The following is an 18,192-nucleotide window of genomic DNA, read 5'->3' on the forward strand; positions in this document are numbered from 1 at the left end:
GCTCTAAATAATCCTGAAGATGAACCAAATCAATTTAACTTTATTGGGACCACTCCACCAGATACTACTACTGTTAAGGAATCATCATCATCACCATTTCTTTCCTCATCACAGAGTGTTCCCTCACGTCTGCATGCGCTAAGAACCAGTACAGATCCAGCATCATCATTGATAAGTTCCCCGATACGTCAGTCGACACCTAAGCCAAAATCTCCTGCAGATAAACCCTTATTAGCTGCCAAATCTAAAGAAGAGGTGAGCATAACTGATTTTTCCCTGATGATAATCTATAAAAGCAATACCGGTTTCCACCCACTTCTAAAGACCCCTGTGTGAAAGCAAATTATTGAAATAAAATTGAACCATGTGTTAGTCCTGAAATGACCTAATTTGTGCCGAGTGGGCCTTAAACTCTCTCTCTCTCTCTCTCTCTCTCTCTCTCTCTCTCTCTCTAAAAGCAATAAACAAAGGAAATGTATCTTAAAAAATATTCACCCATGACAATAGAAAGCATGTTTTCTGTTATAATGAACCAAGGTGTGATTCCATTCCAACCGATCTGATCAGAGTACAGATCTGAAGTTTTGTTTTATTATACTTTCCATGACATCCACCCCAATAGGTCTGACAGGTTTGTGTGTGAAATCACGCCAGCAGGGGTCAAATATTTGATAGAATGGCTTAGACTATTCATTTTTAGCTTTTGTTTTGTTCTGAACTGCTTTATAGATGAATCCCAGAATTCTATGCTTACCTTGCATTAGTGTTGAAAATCGGATCGAGATTTGTGATCCGAATACTTTTGTTTGCTATCCGAATACAATTCGTTGGATAATTCGGAAACGTGAAATTCTTGAACAAAATCACATCAAAAGTTCATATACTCATAATTTCTTACTTATTTCAATGTTTATGAGTGTCTGTATATGTCGAGTATGAAATCTTACTTTTGATTTGCAAATTGTTTGAGCCGCGAAGAAAAAAACGTGCCTACCTTTAGCCGCAATTATTAAGACTATCCATGATATCCCAAAAAATCAACGAGGTGAATAAATTTGTGTATAACTGCTCCTGTAATCCGCTGCCCTCCCACTTATCATTTTTGCTCAATCAACACCAATGAAAAAAGTAAAATAAAAAAATCTAACATTTATTCCACCAAGGTCGTTTGCCTCATTCTGATAATCTACGGCTATTGAACCAATCAGTAAGTGAGAATATACGTGACCTAGGTCGTTATGAATAAATTACATCGCGGGAAGTCTAAAAACAGTGTTAACTTGTATCCCGTAAACCCAGCATAAAACAGAATGTGATTTATTTAAAAACCCTTCCAAATTCTGTGGTAGTGAAGTAAATGTAATGAATTTCTACTTCTGATTAACCTCACTTCTTACCCCATTAAACCCAATTTCCCCTCTGATTGCTCGTAAGAATTATTGTATTTAGATGCTTGTTATTTTCATATTCTAAATACATGTTGTGCTGTTTAATTGTTTTAGCTGAAAAAGAAAGATTCTGATGAGGCATTGTTTGAGTTTTTGAACAGTAAAGATCCTGTGGAGATGAAGAAGAAAGCTACACCAAGTAGTAGTTCCCAGCATTCTCGTCAGTCTAGTACATCTTCTGTTTTATCTTCTAAAAACAACAATAAACCAGCAGATATATCAGTTACAACAACTATACCTACTACAACAGGTAATAAATATAGGTTTAAAACTTACTACAGGTAATGGATATACATGTACATGTAAGCGTACCTGTATACGGAAGAACTTACACAATGTCTTATATATCAGTTACAACAACTATACCTACTACAACAGGTAATAAGATATAGGTTTAAAACTTACTACAGGTAATGGATATAAGCGTACCTGCATATGGAAGAATTTACATAATGTCTTACTAATTATATTTGTTATAATAGTAAGTGCATGAGAACCGCACTACACACAAACAAAACCGATAAGACAAACCTGCAGACAAGAAAAAAAGAGATAGAAATGGGGTTTAACATCCACTTGACACAAACTAGGTCATTTCGGGACTACATATGGTTCAATTTTTATTTCAATAATTTGCATGCACGTGACGTAGGGGTCTTTAGGAGTGGGAGTAAACAGGAGGACCCAGAGAAAACCCATGAGGTTGGACAGGCGACCCTACTCCTTGTCACATATAAGCAGGGAATCAAAACCACGCCACTTGACTCAATGACAGACCTTTTGATGCAATGCACACATGTTAACCATTCGGCCATCCAATCCCCACAGGCAAGACAAACTGCATAGACACAGCAAGAAATAAACAATACATATAAAATCAAGTGAATAGATCCGGGGGCCAGTTGTGAGTGTCCATTGCACTGTACAGTCCCGGGGCCTGTAATAATACAAGCACAGACGTAATAGAAATAATGCTGGTGAATAAATAAATAAATGACTGTAAATATCTACTGTATTAATAGATATAATCTTAAAGTTATCCGTTAATTTCTTCTACTCCTGACATAAGTAATAATTTCCCAGAGGTGCAACAAAGAACACCCAAAACTTGCAGGGGACGCTGGCTTGTTTATATACTGGTAATCTGCAGAGGATGCTGAGTGTTCCGAAATTTTCAATTTCTCAACTACAGTGGACTCTGTCAAATTCAACATCGTACGGGATCGTTAAAATACAAACCAGAAGTATTATTGTAACTTCAAAAACCTTTCTGTACATTCAAAATTTTATTACATCAATTTTTATTTTATTTAACATGCGTAGGCATTTTGAATAGGTCAAGTCTGTTGTTAATTCATCGTCTTCAGTTGATTCTCACTTGCCTTTGGTGTCACATGTTCATTGATAATCTGTCATTCTATGTCCAGGTTGTCGTCACACGGTTGGGATAGATCCGTAGGGTGAACAAACTTAGGGATTCAGGTTCAATCGGCATGCGCAACAAATGTTTCCAACAGGTGCTAGGAATATTTTTACGACTGTAAATATTTCGTGGGAAAATGTGTGGGTATTCTTGAGTATTTGTCACAACTGTCTTACAAGAGCTTATAAAATTATCAAAGTAATCAACAAAGACCTACGCGGGCGAGTTTTAATCTCACCGATAATTGATTGGTGATTGCTTGTTAATCTTTTGTGGCTTCACACCCACTGATTGAAGGCCGGATTATACAGTGTTGATTCAATGGAAATCATGTGACGGGACGGCTGATTGATGTCGTTATTCGGAATATTCAGAGTACGGATTACTCAAAGATTTTTTGGCTGAAATAATAAGGAAATAAATCAGGACATGAAAATGATGTTGGATTTCACAGATTGCCGGAGTATTCAGAGGTTGGATGTGTTTGTAAATATTGAAATTGACTTGGAGACTCAACGTCCATCACATTGTGGTTTGCAAGTGATTCAATTTCCCTGAAATGACAATGCCCAGCTTTATGCATTCATTGTATAAATTATAACATAAACACATGGGTTTGTTTCTTGTCTTCAGTATCTGATTCAAGACAGGAGAGTCCAACAGGTTCCCATGAATCAGCTGATATGGAAGTGTTAGCTGATGCTCTACATGAAAGTCCTGCACAGAGTGTTCACAGTAGTCAAGGTTCAGGACCACCACGAGAATCAACACAACATATCTCCTCTCTAGAATTAGAGAATAGACTTTTACGTAATGAAGTTGCCTCCCTTAATACAGAAATGGCTTCACTGTTACAACGATCAAAGGAAGCACAAACAGGTAGGCATACTTATGGGCTTACGTAATACGCTGTTCTCCAGTCTCTTAATTAACTAGTTTTAAAATATGGATGTGAAATCATTCTTTCATGGTAGTATACCGTTATTTCAAAATATGAAATGAAATGGGGTTTAACATCCTACTGTTCTGCTGCTATACTGGGCTAATGAAGATGGACATATTACAGAACCTCCGAAAATCTTGATCATTGAGCTTAAGGTATAGATATTGAGCACTATGGGACTACCTCAAAATTGAAGAGGACTTTGCCATTTTAGATTGTCTGTGTTTTATTCATGAAGTGATTGTTTTATGATTTTTTTTAATGCAATATCTTCCAATTATTAACGTTATGGGGATTTTTACTTCGATGTTTATGATGTACACATATTATTTTGAGAATGTTTCATTCATTTTGAAGTCAATTTTTAAAAATTTTCAGAATTAGAAAACGCTAAAATGAAGGTGAACAAGAGTAATTCTGAGAATGATCAAGTTGTGAGAGAATTAAGAGCTAGAGAAAATGATTTAACTGAAGCCCTGGCAGCGAAAGATTCCCAGTTAGCCATTTTACGTGTTCGACTAGAAGAAGCTGATAATTCAGTGACAAGTATGAAACAACAGATAGGTGGGCTACAGACCCAGAGAGAAAGGTAGATCTTATAAATGATGATTTAATAAATTTATGAATTTAAACGTAACATTATGCAAGAGCTAAATCTGCTTATTGCCGGTCTTTCTTCAGGCCTGAAATGTTATCTTAATTATTAATTAGACATTAATTAACTTATCGCTAGCCTTTGATATTTAGCAGATTGGAATATAATTTTTTTAAAATAATTAAACGTAAAAATGGATAATCAAGACTTTGGTTTTTACGCATCAACTTTAGTAATGATGATCGAGGCTAGCCTAAAATTCAAAAGCTAATATCTTGGTTCAGAGTGGAGCAATTTGACTGAAATTTTCAGCATATTCTATTTACCTTATCTAATTTTTAACTATATTTTTAACTGTCAAATCTTGATCTAATCTCCCATAAAGCCCCTTTAAAAATTGTTTGTGGAATTCTTGTAGGTTAGATATGTATGTAATAGTAGTATAATCCATTCATAGATCTCCTCAAAAACGTCCAAAAATCCCTAATAGAAAGAGAGAAAATTAAATGTGGTTTAACATCCTACTTTTCTGCACAAACTGGGCTAATGAAGATGGGCTTATGTCATGCAGTGTTGCTTTCTATTTAATTCCAAGTACCAAGGGTTCTTTCATGCCAAGGTCAACAAAAGAATGCAGTTTTTCGTCCCATCTGAATGACTAGGCCCTGTGTCTTGCACCACTGCCATGGAGAAACCACACTGAACGATCCTATGATGTATATACCTTTCATTATAAGGGGGGTTGGATGGCTGAATGGTTAGCACGTGCCCGCTGTATCATGAAGTCTGTCATTGAGTCGACTGGCGTGGTTTCGAATCCCCGGTTGTACGTGTCAAGGAGTAGGGTCGGCTGTCCAACCTCATGGGTTTTCTCCGGGTCCTCCGGTTTCCTCCCACTGCTAAAGACCCCTACGCGCAAGCGAAATATGGAAATAAAATTGAACCATATGTTAGTCCCGAAATGACCTAGTTTGTGTCAAGTGGACGTTAAACCCCATTTCTCTCTCTCTCCCTCTCCTTTTATTATAGGCACATGTTAAAATAACTAGGGTCAACCTGCCTCTATACCATCACACTGTCAAGTGCAGGAACAGTCTTTCTGTCTTAGTCACTTCCATTTCTGTTGTTTACGATAGTCTCCATTAATAAGTCTGTTGGGTGTATCACAATAACACTTTCACGGCCAACACCAGGATCAAACTCAAAATACCTTATTCATGCCAAATGTAGATGGTCAGACATGTAAATCTATAATTCTGTTAATATCTATGCCAGCTTGTCAAGATGAGAGCTCAGTTTATTTCTATTAATAAGAGTATTTTTTTCTGTTTCTGACTCTAGAATACTACAAGATCATACAGATTCTAGTGGTATGCACAGTCAGGCTCTCGATTCATTAAAAGACAGATTAACAGAAGTTGAAGCAGCGTTAAAAAGGGAACAAGAGGCTTACAAGAAAGCTCAGGTTAGTTACAGAAAAAGTTTTTACTATATGTATAGAGTTGATTTATTTATTTACTGTCATCTGTCAACAAGAAATGGAGTTGGGAAATGCTGATTTGATATTTTAGAATATATTTAACCATATGAAAGAGCTTGGCACTGAAAATTTCTTTTGCTTATTTTTTCCTTGTAATTAATTTGTTTGACAGTTAAATGTTGTTTTTGGTCCTGAAGCAGGGGCATGGTTATTTATATGTGTGTGCAGGGGGTAGGGCACCCCTCAGTGCCACAGGGTAATAGTGGGCTGAGTGGAACATGCTAGAGTCGATATGTAATATATCTGACCCATGGTATATGTTTGACACTGGTTGTGTATTATGATTATGATTATAATGTTGAAATCCGCATTGAAACTGCATGATTTTTGCCATTTGCGAGGGGAGCCAAAACTCAAGGGGGCGTAAAAACTCAAAACCATGACACAAAGCTTGTCATTGCACCTATCTCGCTTAGCCCATGTCCTGAAGGATCTAGTATGTTCGTCTGATACTAATATCAATATTATAGTAAAGAGTTGGTGAAAGACAGAGTAACGTAGGTTTAATAAGTATTTGTAGCTGTTTATTGTAGCAAGAAGATTAATTTAGTTTTAATAGATATTTGTAATTGTTTATTTTAGCAAGAAGCTAGTGAAAGACAGAGTAAATTAGAACAAGAACAACAAACATTAGCTGAAGCTTTAACACAAGCTGAAAGAAGAGCTAGTGAAGAAAAAAGTAAGTATTGTTTTCTAATTCTATCGTATTGGTGTATCCACCATAAATACTTTTTTGGTATGGTATAATCACATGGGTAGATCAACATTTCTAGTTAAATTTATATTCCATGGTGATCAGAGATGGAAGGAGCATCATTTACATTAAAACTATTCAATCTGTGTTAACGTCCATAGACTGATTACAATTAATTACTGCTTGTAAATATTACATCTGTAACATGAGGATTAATAATTATTTAACTGAATTCCTATAAACAGCGTGAATAAACTGATGATGAGATAAATGTTGAACCTTCAAATGTGACTTTTCTGAGATGCCATTTAGCTCAGTGATTGTTTGACAAAAATGGGGGGGTTGGATGGCTGAATGGTTAGCACGTGCGCGCTGTATCATAAGGCCCGTCATTGAGTCAACTGGCATGGTTTCGAATCTCCGGTTGTACGTGACAAGGAGTAGGGTCGCCTGTCTGTGTCGAGTGGACGTTAAATCCCATTTCTCTCTCTCTCTCTCTCTCTCGTTTGACAAAAAAAAAATATATATTAAAAACACCAGATTTTTGGAAGGATTCTTTGAGAACCAGAATAATATCTTTGTATGGCTTAAGTCACATTTTTAAGATCTTTCAATTATTTCTGTATGAATACAATTCCCGATGATTGATCTATCAAACCACACGCAGAACAATTGGAGGATTTTATTAGAAATATATATATTGTCCTGTCAGTTTACATCAGAACATTTTTCGTATACCAATGTTACCATGATAGTGTGACATATATTTTACTAGGTAAAACAACAGAGGCTTTTAACCAGGTAAAGATGGCTAAATTAAATCTGGAAACAGCCAGACAAGAATTAACAGATTATAAAGAAAAAGCTGCCAGAATATTACAGGTATTTAACAAACTTTCTTTCTTCTAAATTTATTTAGTATGTGTTCCAAAAAATAAATGTGCGATTAATAAATATTTGTCATCTATTTATTTTGGGATTTAGGCGGAGGACACTAGCCCCGCTGTTGGCTTTTTTTTTTTTATTTATTTATTTATTTATTTATTTATTTATTTATTTATTTATTTATTTATTTATTTTTTTTTTTTATTCTCGCTCTGTACTCTGTATTGAATGTCATATTTCACAGTCCTAAAATAAGCTAAAAATAACATTTGTATTATTTTCAGCTGAGTTTACATGTTTCATGCCGAACATCTGACAGTGACAGACTAAAAAAAATATTTCAATGTTGGTACATATTGATAGTGCATGTAAACATATCAGACTACTGGGATTTGAAGAAAAGTAGCTAGAAATGTTGCTGCCTGGACAAAATTCTCCATCCCCATATTGTTTCCCCTCATTCTTGTAACCTGGAAAACCCCCCAAAATGTTAGTCACAGAATGACTGAAGTATTGCATTCTCCTCTTTTGTTATTTTTCCCCTTGTCAGTGATGCAGGACGGAGGGCCTGACAAAGACAGCTGTCTAGTCGTTGGAATGGGACGAAAAAACCGAGGTCCTGTGTACACATTGGCGTGCACGTAAAAGATCCCTTGATAATTGGAATTCGATATAAGAGTAGTAGGCTGTAGTGCCGCTGCCCGGGCAAAATTTCCCTCATAGCACACTGTATGGCGTATGCCCGTCTTCATTAGCCCAGTTTAGAAGCAGAACTGTAGGACATTAAACCCCGTTTCCATTTCATTTCATTTTTAGAACTAATTAATAAAACATATATTTACCGATATCTATTTTATTTTAGTCTAAAGAACGTTTAATTGCTAGTTTACGTGAAGGACCAGGAGCATCAGGTGCATCTGGTGGTGTATCATCTATAGAATATGATTCTGTTAAACAAGAACGAGATATGTTTAGAGAAGAATTACAACAAAGTAAAATGACAATTGAAACGCTGAGAGTCGAACTACAGGTAAAGATAAAACATTTTGTGTTCAAGGCTCACTACAAAGTCCGAAAGGAGGGATTCAAACAATGCAGCTGTTAGTTAGCTTGATTATATGACTGCATGCTGGATTCTTATTGGTCAATTTTGATGTATTTTTATTACTTGGGGGTATTTGGGGGTACACAGTTGACAACACGAAAAAAACATATCTTAACAGCTATATGTGTTCTGTCATGACAGGAAGTGGGGTAGAGTGGTCGAATGGTTTAACGTCTGTTTGTTAAATCATAAGGCCTGAGTTCACAAAACTCTCTCAGACTTAAGTTAAGAATTTACTCAAAATTTAATGTATCTGGATCAAAGATATTTCTCATAAACAGTGATTTTAGGTCAAGTAAATTTTTAAGTCTGAGAATGCTTTGTGAAACCAGGGCATGGTCTGTGGTTTCTATTCCCTGCTTGTATGTGACAAGGAGTAGGGTCGTCTGTCCAACCTCATGGGTTTTCTCCGGGTCCTCCGGTTTCCTTCCACAGCTAAAGACCCCTACGCGCAAGCGAATTAAGTAAAATTGAACCATATGTTAGTCCCGAAATGACCGAGTGGATGTTTATGTCTCTCTCTCTTTCTATGACAGGATATAGAAGGTCAATTACAACAAGAAAGTTATACATCATCAGAACATATTCAATCTCTAGAAGAAAATCTTGGCGAAGAAAAACGACGTAGAGAAGATTCCGAACAAGAATTACTCAAACAAAAACAGGTTAGTTTTACAAATCAATCTCATTTGTTTGTAAATGTTATAATCCTCTGACGTCTGGACAACAATTTCATACTAAATTTTACTTGATTGTCTTATTTTCCCGGACCCCTTTATTCCTCATGAACCCCTCTGACTTAGCCAACGTATGAATGTTTTTTTCACAGGCTTTGAAAGATTCTGTGGACGCTAGATTGAGAAATGCAGATCTAGAATATGTAACTGCACATGATAATTACCAACTATGAACTTTGACCTTCTGATTACTACCAGGATGGTGACTGTGGTTGAATCTACTGGTTGACAGAATAAACTGTTGTCATCATTATAAATAACATTTTTCAGTTAGAGCTTATGTCTTTATAGGAATTACAATATGCAATAGATGAAATAAATAAACAGAAAACAGCTTTTACATCACAGTTATCATCCAGAGAATCAGAGATAGAAAAACTTAGAAATCAGGTATATATTTATTCTCTACTTACAAATTTATTCTACTGCTAAATAATATATTATTTTCATAATGCCCAAATTTATTCTAAAGCTAAAACTATTTGTAAATAATATATTATTTTTTGTCAAAACTGAAAGGTTGAATTTATAATCCAATGTAAACAGAACTTGAAATACATGAGAAGGTATTTGTAGGCATTACTATGGGGTTACTTTATTTTCGGTACGCAACATCCCGAATTGTTGGAATTTCAATCGACATGAAATTGAGTCCTGTCAATTGCTGCCAGTTCTGAAAACAGATTAGTGTTAGAAGAATTGTGACAGAATCAATTGTGGGTCGACAGGATAGCATCATATTTAAAGATACATTATGGGAAATTAGTTAAAGAGCTGGCAATTCTCACTATAATAGTTAAAAACTAGATAATGTAAAGGCAATTTGCTGAAAATTTCAGTCAAATTGATCCACTATGAACCAAGATTTTAGCGATTGAATATTGGGTCTGCCCAGATCATCATTACTAAAGTCGGTAGGATAAAAAACATAGTCTCGATTATCCATTTTTTGATTTAATTATGAATGGAAGTCGAACAGCAAATCGGAACGTAATCCAATAAACATTGCAGGCTAGCGATGCCATCGAGAGTTGATTATAGTCTGGAAAAGTTTATTAATGTCTAATTAATAATTTAAATAACATTTCAGGCCTAACGAAAGACCTGCAATAGGCAGATTTAGCTCTTGCATAATGTATGTTTAATTGGCGTATGCACTATCTTTTGAAATTCTCGTATTTACATGATTGACTCATTTCAAAGGGTTGAGAGAATTTAATTCCAACAGATGCCTGGTCACCTTGGAAATTTGTTATTATTTTATTTGTCAATTATTTAATATGGAGGGAAGGTCTAAAGAATCCTGCCAGTTCTCCAGTCCAGTTTATGTGAATAAATATCGTTTAAAAACAATCTGATATAAATGTATGATTTACTTTCAGTTAACAACTAAAAGTTTAAGCAGTGTTACAGAAAGTGAATTAGAATCTCGCGTTCGAGCTTTAACAGAAAGTTTAATACAAAAACAAACAGTTCTAGAATCTCTGAGTACCGAGAAAAACTCACTCTCTCTTCAACTTGAGAGATTAGAGGTACGTTTAGGCTATCTATTAGTGATTAGAGGTACGTTTAGGCTATCTATTAGTGATTAGAGGTACGTTTAGGCTATCTATTAGTGATTAGAGGTACGTTTAGGCTATCTATTAGTGATTAGAGGTACGTTTAGTGGTACGTTTAGGCTATCTATTAGTGATTAGAGGTACGTTTAGGCTATCTATTAGTGATTAGAGGTACGTTTAGGCTATCTATTAGTGATTAGAGGTACGTTTAGGCTATCTATTAGTGATTAGAGGTACGTTTAGGCTATCTATTAGTGATTAGAGGTACGTTTAGGCTATCTATTAGTGATTAGAGGTACGTTTAGGCTATCTATTAGTGCTATCTTCCTGGAATTATTTTTCTTAAAGAGGTGAATTTTATAACTGTAAATCTTAGAGGTTCAGCTCATTTAATAATTTAATTTTCGAACAAAAATGACTGAATATACCACTATTAAGTTTGTAGATGAAATATTTTTCCATTTACCGATATGGTATGCTTACAATTTCCAGAAGATCTGATATCACTTCTAATTTGAGTTTTTCACATGGCGAAAATTTGTACTGTTGTATTGAGCTGAACTCTTTGTTTGAATTTTCAGCAACAATATAGAGATGTAGAGATATCTAGTGCTAGATCAGCTACTACATCTGTTAGTATGAATGATGATGATGATGGTAAGTTAGGCCAAATTAAATTATTTAACCACTCAATTATCATCAATGAGATTTCAAAGCTTCAATATTTGAAACTTAAAGCTTTTAAGATGAGGAACGAAGTATTTTTTATTTATTTTTTTTAGTAAAGGGTTTTTTTTCCCCAAAGAAATGGGAAACAAAATTTGATTAGGTATTCCTGAAGAACAAAAATTCAAATCAAATCAGTGTTGCTGAATTAATGCTGATGAATATTCATTAATATTCATTAATATTCATTAATTGATACAAGATTGTGTAGATTGTGTGGACTTTAAATCAATCTGATTAAAACACAGATCCTATTTCGTTGTGTTTCTTATTGTTCAATATTTTTTTTAATTGTCTTTGCTACACTAGGATCTGGAAGAGTTGCTATATAACCTACATTCTGGTTGTTGTGAGGGATTAGCCAATGAAACAGTCTGTTGTGGCGAGTTCTTGGCATGCGGTGCATGATAATGTGGGTAGACTTTCGCAAAATTTGTATTTCCAAATACCCACTTGAAACATCAACATTGATTGGTTAATCAAATGTCTGACATCATAGGGTCAAAAGATGCTCGTATGACTCCTGACGCAACCTCCCACTACAACTGGTCAGATCTTCATGTAGTGGAGGCCATCAGATTGACTTTAAATATATTGGGGTAGGTGGTCTGGTGGTAAAAAAAAACCAAGATGTGGATCATCGTAAATATCAATTGTAATTATGTATATTTGTAGCTCGTCAGAGAGTGCCGATATTTATGTATTGTATCAATTGTAATTATGTATACAATGTATTTGTAGTTCGCCAGAGAGTGCCGATATTTATGAAGGAAGCAGCCAGTGATACTGAAGTTACACGTAGAGTAAAAAGAGCTGCTAATGGTATTGATAGATTCAGGTACATTTATCTTTCTTACACGCTTCATCATGTGTCTCTTTATTAAAGTAACATCCAGTCATTGCAGTTAAGAATATATGCAACTTACTTCCCGAATCTTAAAAGGTCCACATTTCGCAAAAAAATGTGTTTGAAAAATTCTTAATTCTTAAAAAGTTTAGTTATCGAGAGAGTATATATGTGAGAGGATATCTGTTCGAGACAAACTATTTATAAAAAGAATTGACAGAAATCACAGAAAGCGAGAAAAATAGAAAAAGTCTTTATATTACAAATTGCCGTTCTTTTAATGTGCTCAATCACTGAGTGCCAATCAAGGATTTGAGTCAAAACCGTTCACTTTATCTAATGTCTGTTTTTGCACAAAGTGGATATAAATTGTTTTTATCTTTTAGCATCCGTTTGGGAGTATTTTTAAGAAGATATCCAATTGCACGTGTATTTGTTATTGTATATATGGTAAGTAACAGTACTTACTGTGTTATGTATAATAATATGTCGCACTGTTAATATTTAATATAGATAGACTGCCTACCTACATCATAAAAACACAAGGAATAGTATCATATTAAACTAAGACTTTGTCTCACTAACCTAGAGTTTCCATCCCTGCATCGGCCGAGAAAATTCATCAGGATTTTCCGGGGTGGTTCCCCCTTGTCAGTGGTGTAGAACAGAGGGCTTGGCAAGGGACAACGTATAGTCATTCCGATAGTACCAAAAACGGAAGTCACATGTACAATTGGCATGCACGTAAAAGAACCCTTGACAGTTGGAATTCGATATAAGAGTAGACTGTAGTGCCGCTATCCAGGAAAAATTTCGATCATAGCACACTGTATGGCGTATGCCCATCTTCATTAGCCCAGAACAGTAGGACGTTAAACCCCATTTCACTCATTTCACTACTTATATATTTTGATATTTTCAGGGTTTATTACATTTATGGGTTATGATTGTTTTGTTGACATATCAACCAGAGATACATCATCAAACTAAACAACCACATGAACCATAAAATACAGGGAACACACTCTTAAATAATACATGACTTACGGTACAGTTGTTAATAAATCATGTTAGAACTGGAACTTACAAGTATACAAGTTTCCTCTATCAACAGTCTTGCTGGATGTTTATATTCTGTCTTTTTCATCTTATCTATTCCACCAATGTGCTTGATAGTTATCATCTATCCAGTCTGTGAGGTATCATATATTCCACCAACAAAGACAACATGTGCTCGATAGTTATCCACTGTCCCCATTATCCAGTCTGTGATGCATGTTGAATCGACCAGGTTTTAGTATACTATACACTGTGATAAAAGAAACTTGGTATACTGTGGTAGTTGTGAAGAAATTACCAGGTGGTAGTCTATATTAAATTTCATATCTTTTTTCTATAGGAAGAAAATTATCTTAAAAGAGCTCTAGACTGTTTTTGTTAATTTGTCTTAAGGTTAAACCAAGATCTATTCTATTCCTGCTGCCAGTCAGCATTATATGTACACTGTCTGTAGTAGATCAAGATGGAAAAGCCCTGATTGTCTCAATTGAGTAAATGTCTTTTTTGTATGATTTAAAGATTGAAAAACAGAATTTGGTGTTAACTTTATACCTGAACTCGATATACAGCCTTCCGGTATTAAATATATACTATTTATTATTTGTATGAGTAATTTACGAGAAAAAAACTTCTTAAATATAAGCAAATTATTTCTTTTGCACATACATTATTCAAGAGCTAAATCTGCCTATTTCAGGTCTTTCTTTAGGCCTGAAATGTTATCTAAATTATTAATTAGGCATTAATTAACTTAACCAGACCATAATCAACTCTCGATGGCATCGCTAGCCTGCAATGTTTATTGGATTAGGTTCCGATTTTCCATTCATTATTAAATCATGAAATGGATAATCGAGACAATGTTTTTTATCCTACCGACTTTAGTAATAATGATCGAGGCTAGGCCGAAAATTCTATCTCTAAAATCTTGGTTCATAGTGGATCAATTTGACTGAAATTTTCAGCAAATTCCCTTTACAGAATCTAGTTTTTAACTATTATAGTGAGAACTACCAGCTCTCTATCTGATCTCCCATAATGTATCTTGTTTATTGTTTATTAAACATCCATTATGCAAGAGCTAAATCTGCCTATTGCAGGTCTTTCTTTTGGGCCTGAAATGTTATTTAAATTATTAATTACACATTAATTAACTTCTGATGCCATCGTTAGCCTGCGATATTTAGTGGATTTGAATAATTTTTGTGATGGATGATTTAACGTAAAAATGGATAATCAAGATTTTGTTTATTATTGTACCAACGGTAGAAATGACGATTGATTGAGGCTAGCCTAAAATTGAATGAATTGCTAATATCTTGGTTCAGAGTGAAGCAATTTGACTGAAATTTTCAGCATATTCTGTTTTCATTATCTATTGTTTAACTATTATAGCAAAAACTGCCAGCTCTTTATCTAATATAACCTGCTAATGCCCATTAACGTTATAAATCATGAATTATTTAAATTGACTGAGTTCCTGATGAGGATGAACTTTGTAACTTACGGCTGATGTTCAAGTGACAGTAGCAACGATTTCTATTTTTTAGCTTTATGCAGTCATTGTCACGATTGATACACATGTAGACATCGGCCGTAAATTATCAGTTGTGTTTTTTTTATATATTGTTATTGTTTAGTAAATTTTTCTGTCAAGTTATTTAACATGTAAATATTGGTGTATATAAGATCTATTTTTAAATCAGATATTATATTATGTATATATTGTAAATAATATGTATCTTTATATCCATGGGAAATAATGGAGTATGGTAAACACAAGAATATTGAGCTACAATGTAAGGGCACCAATGTAATCTCCACCATTCGTCACGACTGAGACATGTTAGTGTTGTTTTAGCTACTACAGTCATTGCAAACCAAATTTGACAAAATTATTCTGTTTTTAGTTGTCAGACACAAAATATTAAACAATGTTATGTTTTAGACTGAAGTCATATCAAACGTTTATATCGACTTGCTAAATCAATTTGTATGTAGTTGAGATGACATGTGATAGTATAGTCGACTTCAAAGTACTTTGATGAGTTCGTTAAATGCGCCATGTGCCGATTAGCTGTAAACAATTCTTGTGGCTGGACATAGTTGAAAAAAACATGATCGCCCGAACAAATTGTCAAATCGCACCTAGAGGTGATTTGGCAATTTGTGGTAATCGCTTCGAAAATCGGTGTCGATAATTTTGTTGGTTAGGGTAACCATTTTGAATTAGATTAAAGTTAAAGATTAAAATTTGACTGAATGCAAATCACTTTGGACAATCATTGGTTGATAAAAATGCTTATAACACGATGATTTGCTTATGTAATTTTGACATTGTGGTAAAGAACTGTGGGATATTGGCAATATATACATGGTATAAATATTTTTATAATGAAGTTATATTTATCAAAATATTTGGGTATAAATACTGATATCATGGGTGATAATTTAATTATTCGTGGGTTATTATCAATGTTCTATACTTTATAGGTCTACATGTATTATTATAATTTTAAAGCTTGTAGTCTTGCCTTCACATTTATTTTTTTCAGCATTCATATTATAACCTGGTGACCATTACTAAATATTTATGTGCAATATAGAAAACTATATATTCACTTTTTATGTCAATTCTCAGTAATTATAGATTAGAAATATAGAATTCTGGAAACAGGATTATGAAATTAGGGGGAGAGAGAGTGCAATTAAAATTTGGTCTTTAATACTGTGGTTTGAATCATGGTCTATAGATCACCAAGTCGAAACTTTTAACGACTTCTAACCTTCCATTCTAATTAGCATAAAGTATGATCTTTATTTTATTGCTGTTTTAATTTTGTTTGGCCTTCATGAGCTAGATGAAATTCAGGTCAGGTTGACACAAATTTATTAAATATGCTGTTGTGTAAATGTAGAAACCATAAAATCAAAAGTATGGTCGAATTTGATGTATTTACTAGAGGTATAGTGAATCTAGCAAAATATATAATGCAGTCTGGCAAGTATGGTCGAATTTGAAGTCTGGGGGTATAGTGAATCTAGCAAAATATATACATGTAATGCAGTCTGACAAGTATGGCCCAATTTGAAGTATTTTCTGGGAGTATAGTCATAGTGAAACTAGTAAAATACAGGATGTATTCTGGAAAGATACAATTGACATATAACTTGGAATATAAAAATATTTGATGGTTAGCTGGAATGACTTCAGCCTATGGAACGGATCATGATGTCATAGTCGCCATTTTCTAATTGTGATGTCACATCTAAAAAAAATGGAAGTCTGTCAATTGAAGCGCAATTGTCCAAGGAACAAGCATGCCAAGTTTCATGTCGATCTTGAATTGACAGAGTACCGGTATTAGGCTTTTCTCCAAGAGCAAAAAAAAAAAAGGAAATACAAGGCAGAGAGCGCTTGTGTTTCAAAAATCCATTGTGATAGATGTAACCAATTAAACCTGACTAAATCCATAATAAAACTGTTATAAATAAACATTGTTTATGTATAATATGAAGTTATGTAATTGTTATATTGTTGATATATTATTGATTTTATCATCTGTGTATATATATATGTACATTGTACTGGTGGACAAAAAACTAATAAAATTTAAAATAACAGTGGTTTTTATCCTACTGAAATATTAGGCAGGAGCTATGTGAGGGGGATGTAAAGAAAACCAATGTGTCATGCATTTCTAGTTTTTAGACTCTTTCATATGGAAAAAATCACATGGTTTCACTTTCAATGCGGTTTTCATAATCATTATCATCATGCTCAACCAGTGTTAACCATATACCATGACTCCGATAGGACGACGTTCCACACAGCCCAAAATTTCTCTGACAATGCGGTTTTTGTGCCCCTATGGATCTCTTGTTCCTCATGCAAAATTAGCAACCACCACACCCCTGATCTTGGTAGAGGATTGTGAGAGGGCAGCAGTTTGAAATTCTGATTAGGACTAGATTTGTGGTAGTTTTCAGATAAAGAGTTTAATGTACTCCCTCCCATAATTAAATTGGGTTGTGTCAAGGGGTATATTTTAATTTGATTATTTGTGTGTGTGCAAGCCTTTATAGCTTTGGGAAGAAACTGAGGAATACTAGTCTCAAATGGTTCAATTTTATTTCAATAATTCGCTTGCGCGTAGGGGTCTTTAGCAGTGGGAGGACCCGGAGAAAACTCGTGAGGTTGGACAGGTGACCCTACTCCTTGTCACGTACAACTGGGGAATCGAAACCCCGCCAGTTGACTCAATGACAGACCGTATGATACAATGTACACGTGCTAACGATTCGGCCATCCAACCCACCGGACGGGACAGAAAACCAAAGTTCACCTGTGTACCCATTGTCAGAGAAATTTCTTCCTCAAAGCCTACTGCATGTTGTATGCCCATCTTCATTAACCCAGTTAGTGAAAAATAGTAGGATGTTAAACCCCATTTTCTCATGCTCAGTTTTGAATTCCTGCATACCTTAGTGGAGTTTTGGAATGTGATTTTTACTTTCCCGCTATCAAATAGTACCAAAAGATGTGATTGCACTATATATTCCCCCACTGCTTTATTTCTTTAGAAAGCAGTGGGGTAATGTTTGTCAGCAGAAGGGGCATTTGTCCTACT

General features: G+C 34.6%; 1 protein-coding gene across 1 annotated transcript; it reads left to right on the plus strand.

Annotated features, from left to right (window-relative positions):
* The first annotated feature begins 1,798 nt into the window (after positions 1–1,798).
* On the plus strand, positions 1,799–17,185 carry LOC126821087 (golgin subfamily A member 5). The gene is made up of 14 exons (XM_050549397.1): positions 1,799–1,826; positions 3,505–3,750; positions 4,193–4,403; positions 5,751–5,874; positions 6,532–6,628; positions 7,419–7,525; positions 8,391–8,558; positions 9,170–9,298; positions 9,662–9,760; positions 10,753–10,902; positions 11,511–11,586; positions 12,397–12,493; positions 12,889–12,952; positions 13,425–17,185. Exons 2-14 carry the CDS (start codon positions 3,555–3,557, stop codon positions 13,509–13,511), a joined length of 1,605 nt encoding a protein of 534 aa, XP_050405354.1. The 5' UTR covers positions 1,799–1,826; positions 3,505–3,554; the 3' UTR covers positions 13,512–17,185.
* Positions 17,186–18,192: the final 1,007 nt, after the last annotated feature.

This window comes from Patella vulgata, chromosome 5 (genome assembly GCF_932274485.2).
Source record: "Patella vulgata chromosome 5, xgPatVulg1.2, whole genome shotgun sequence".
Taxonomy (NCBI): Eukaryota; Metazoa; Mollusca; class Gastropoda; family Patellidae; genus Patella; species Patella vulgata.

Excerpts from the sequence above, each read along its gene's own strand:
- LOC126821087 (XM_050549397.1), top strand. The coding sequence starts at position 3,555 with ATGGAAGTGTTAGCTGATGCTCTACATGAAAGTCCTGCACAGAGTGTT. Across the intron at positions 6,629-7,418 it reads AAGAGCTAGTGAAGAAAAAA|GTAAAACAACAGAGGCTTTT; the intron begins GTAAGTATTGTT and ends ATATTTTACTAG. Across the intron at positions 12,953-13,424 it reads TATTTGTTATTGTATATATG|GGTTTATTACATTTATGGGT; the intron begins GTAAGTAACAGT and ends TGATATTTTCAG.